The 3,181-nt window shown below is 40.6% G+C and overlaps 1 protein-coding gene across 1 annotated transcript; it reads right to left on the reverse strand.

Moving 5' to 3' along the window:
- Positions 1-200: 200 nt before the first annotated feature.
- Positions 201-677, reverse strand: LOC143539781 (uncharacterized). Its single transcript, XM_077032995.1, has 2 exons — positions 567-677; positions 201-455 (listed from the first exon to the last, which is right to left on the reverse strand). Exons 1-2 carry the CDS (start codon positions 675-677, stop codon positions 201-203), a joined length of 366 nt encoding a protein of 121 aa, XP_076889110.1.
- Between the last annotated feature and the right edge of the window lie 2,504 nt (positions 678-3,181).

Below are 3,181 nucleotides of genomic sequence, written 5' to 3' on the forward strand. Positions count from 1 at the left end.
GGGGCACCTCTGCTATGAAGTCTACCAATACCTAACCTTTGATCGCATGTCTGGGTTTATACTCAACGGCGTATTCTCCCAACTCTATTGCCCACTTTGCTAATCGTCCAGATAGTCTTGGCTAATACGTTCTGCAGGCGATAGTTGGTGAGGACGCTCACTGGGTGTCCCTTGAAGTATCTCCTTAGGTGGCGCGCTGCCTACACTAGCGACAGAACCAAATTTTCCAAAGTGGAGTATCTTGTCTCCGCGTCTGCTAATATGCGACTAACGTAGTAGATGGGCGTTTGAACGCTATCCCTATCTACTAGTACAACCGCACTGATTGCTCTATCCGAAGCCGCTAGGTATATTACTTGCAGTTCTTTGGTTTTTGATGCTATTAATGTTGGCAGTTCTTCTAGGCGCAAATTGATCTCTTGAAACACTGTTTTCACTTCAACTGTCCATCGAAACTGAGATATTTTAAAACAGTTTCTCAAAGTTGAAACGAATGGAAAAGACCTGTCCGCATGGCTTGACTGGAATCTGTTGAGCGCGACCAACCGTCCATTCAGCGTTTGCACCTGCTTGATGGTTTTCAGGGAAGGCATGTTCATTACCACTTCTATTTTTTCGGGATTGGCTTTGAATCCCCCATTAGTTACGATAACCCCCAAGAATTTCCCTTCTTCCATTCCGAAGGATCATATTCCTGGGTTAAACTTCATGCTTATCCGCCACAACGTCTTAAAGTTCTCTTCATTGTCTTTTAACATGGATAATTCCGTATCACTTTTAATCACTAAGTCATCCATGTAAACTTCTAAGTTTCTTCCAATTTGACTCTTGAACTCTTTGTCCATCAGGCGCTGGTATGGGGTCCCTACATTTTTTAGGCCAAACGGCATCATCTTGTAACAATACGTTCCATTGTTTGTTTGAAACGCCGTCCAAGAAGCACTTGTACCGGAAAGGAACCAACTCATATACTTTAGGTCTATCTCTGGTAAAGGGTAACAATCCTTAGGGCATGCTTTGTTGAGATCTTTGAAATTAATACACATTCGCTATTGACCATTTGCTTTCGGTACCATTACCAATTTGCCACCCATTTTTGGTATTGTATTTCGCGGATTATTCCCGCGTCCATGATTTGGTTCACTTGTTCATCACAGGCCTTCGCTTGTTCTGACCCCATCTTCCAACGTTTTTGTACTATGGGTACAAAAGCTGGGTTCACTTTCAACTTGTGCTCCGCCTTGGACCTCGGTACTCCTGTCATGTCTGCTGGAGTCCATGCGAATACATATATTTTGTTGACAGGTAACCTCTTTAATGCCATCCGGGTATGGTTGGAAAGGGTGGATCCAATGGTCACGTTTTGCTCCAGAAATTTTCCATTGAGAACCCATTTCTAGACCTCCGTGGACTTCTTTGTCTTTAACATGTTTTGTGGTGGTAACTTTGTGTAAGGCCCCGTTACCGGTAACCCTACTTTAGTGTTGGATTACTCATAAACGCAGTTCTAAATATCAGAGTTAATTAAAACTTTAGGCGGAATATAAAACTTCAATCATAATATCTTACATAACCTTCAAATCTTGTCTTATAAAACATTCATAGTCGTTTAAAACAAAACATAGTCTTTTAAAACATCACAACATTTCTTTGAGATTCTAGTATCTTCGATTCCATGCCATGTGTCTTCAATCACGCGAGCTGCCTCAACCTATTTGCTGCGTCATACTAAAAGTCAGCTACGCTGAGTGAGTTCTAGTTAATCACATAACTTACTATACATACACATATACGTGCCCGTAGGTACGCATTACATACTTAACCTGTCCATCATTCTTTCATATACATTCATAACTAACCTTACGTTATAAAGAGCATTCTCCCTACATACCTCGGATATTATTAGGGTCCGGTACCCTCCATCCTCGGATATTATTAGGGTCCGGTCCCCCTTCATCCTCGGATATTATTAGGGTCCGGTCACCTTCATCCTCGGATATTATTAGGGTCCGGTACCCTTTCTTCTACATCTCCATAGCATATGTCACACCCTCAAAATCCACTAACAGGGTTTTACCGTCAGAGGGTGTGAACTAACATGATCGGAATCATTAGTTATAATCAAACCATAAAACAAAGTTTCAAAACCATGAAAACGTTTACGAGTAATTAAATGCGGAAGCGTAAAAACCATAGAAACCAATGTCGCGTCACGCAGGACGACTTAAAACCCAAAGATAATAGTTTAAAATAAGTTTTGCATAATTAAAAGTGTTTCAAGCAATGCATGTTCCTAAACCGCGCGCCCACCTCGGCTACCTGAGAATAACATACTAAAAGTGTCAACACAAGGTTGGTGAGTTCACAAGTTTATATAAAAATAAATGTTTAGTGTTTGCGTTAAGCGTTTTGCGTTACAGCGTTTTGCGTTACAGCGTTTTGCGTTACCAGATAGTGTTATGTCAATTATATATCTATAGGTAGCTAGCCTATAAAACAAGTATCACTAAGTGTTCGACACCGAAGCTGACTGTTTATCATTTGCCTTGCCACCAGGTCATCCAGACCATGGTATGTGTTTAGCCAAGATTACACCCGCTCGACCTCCAGTCGAGCTTAGCGTTGGGTGGGGTTTGTCAAACCCAGCAGTACTACTCAACAATGACTCGCTATTATCCAAATATTAACCGGTTCGATGTTATGAAGGACTTTAGTTATTGTGTTTGCCACTTAGTCTTTACAAGTGATATATAATCTATATTAACAAAATCTTAAATGCGTTTTCGGAGTATGTTATCTCCCCCAAGTGAAAAGCGTTTAAAAAGTTTAAAAGGGGAAAGTGAAACTCACTGTTTGCGAAGAAATTCCCAAATTAAATCACCAAGATGCGCGTCACAGAAAAACTCTCTCTAGCGTTCTAAAACAACAAAGAGATTTTTCTAAGTGTCGGAATATTATCGAGTCTCTAGACCCGGCACATAGTACCTATGCACGTAACATGTTTCGTGTTTCGTTTGTGAATCGTGTGTGACTTTAACAAATGTATTTGTGATACGTTACATGTGTAAGCAATTATTTACGTGTCACGTATTCATAAAGTACATCACTAGCCATTATTCCCCACGAGGGCAATTTGGTCAAATCATGACAATCAATTATCAATTATTCCCCGCAAGGGCAA

This window comes from Bidens hawaiensis, unplaced genomic scaffold (assembly GCF_021521415.1).
Source record: "Bidens hawaiensis isolate Kalapana, Puna unplaced genomic scaffold, B.hawaiensis_p1.1 tig00012046_1, whole genome shotgun sequence".
Classification (NCBI taxonomy): Eukaryota; Viridiplantae; Streptophyta; class Magnoliopsida; order Asterales; family Asteraceae; genus Bidens; species Bidens hawaiensis.

Coding starts and splice junctions, on each gene's coding strand:
- LOC143539781 (XM_077032995.1), bottom strand. CDS start 677: ATGGAAGAAGGGAAATTCTTGGGGGTTATCGTAACTAATGGGGGATTC. Junction 456..566: donor CCCTGAAAACCATCAAGCAG/GTGCAAACGCTG, acceptor AAAATATCTCAG/TTTCGATGGACAGTTGAAGT.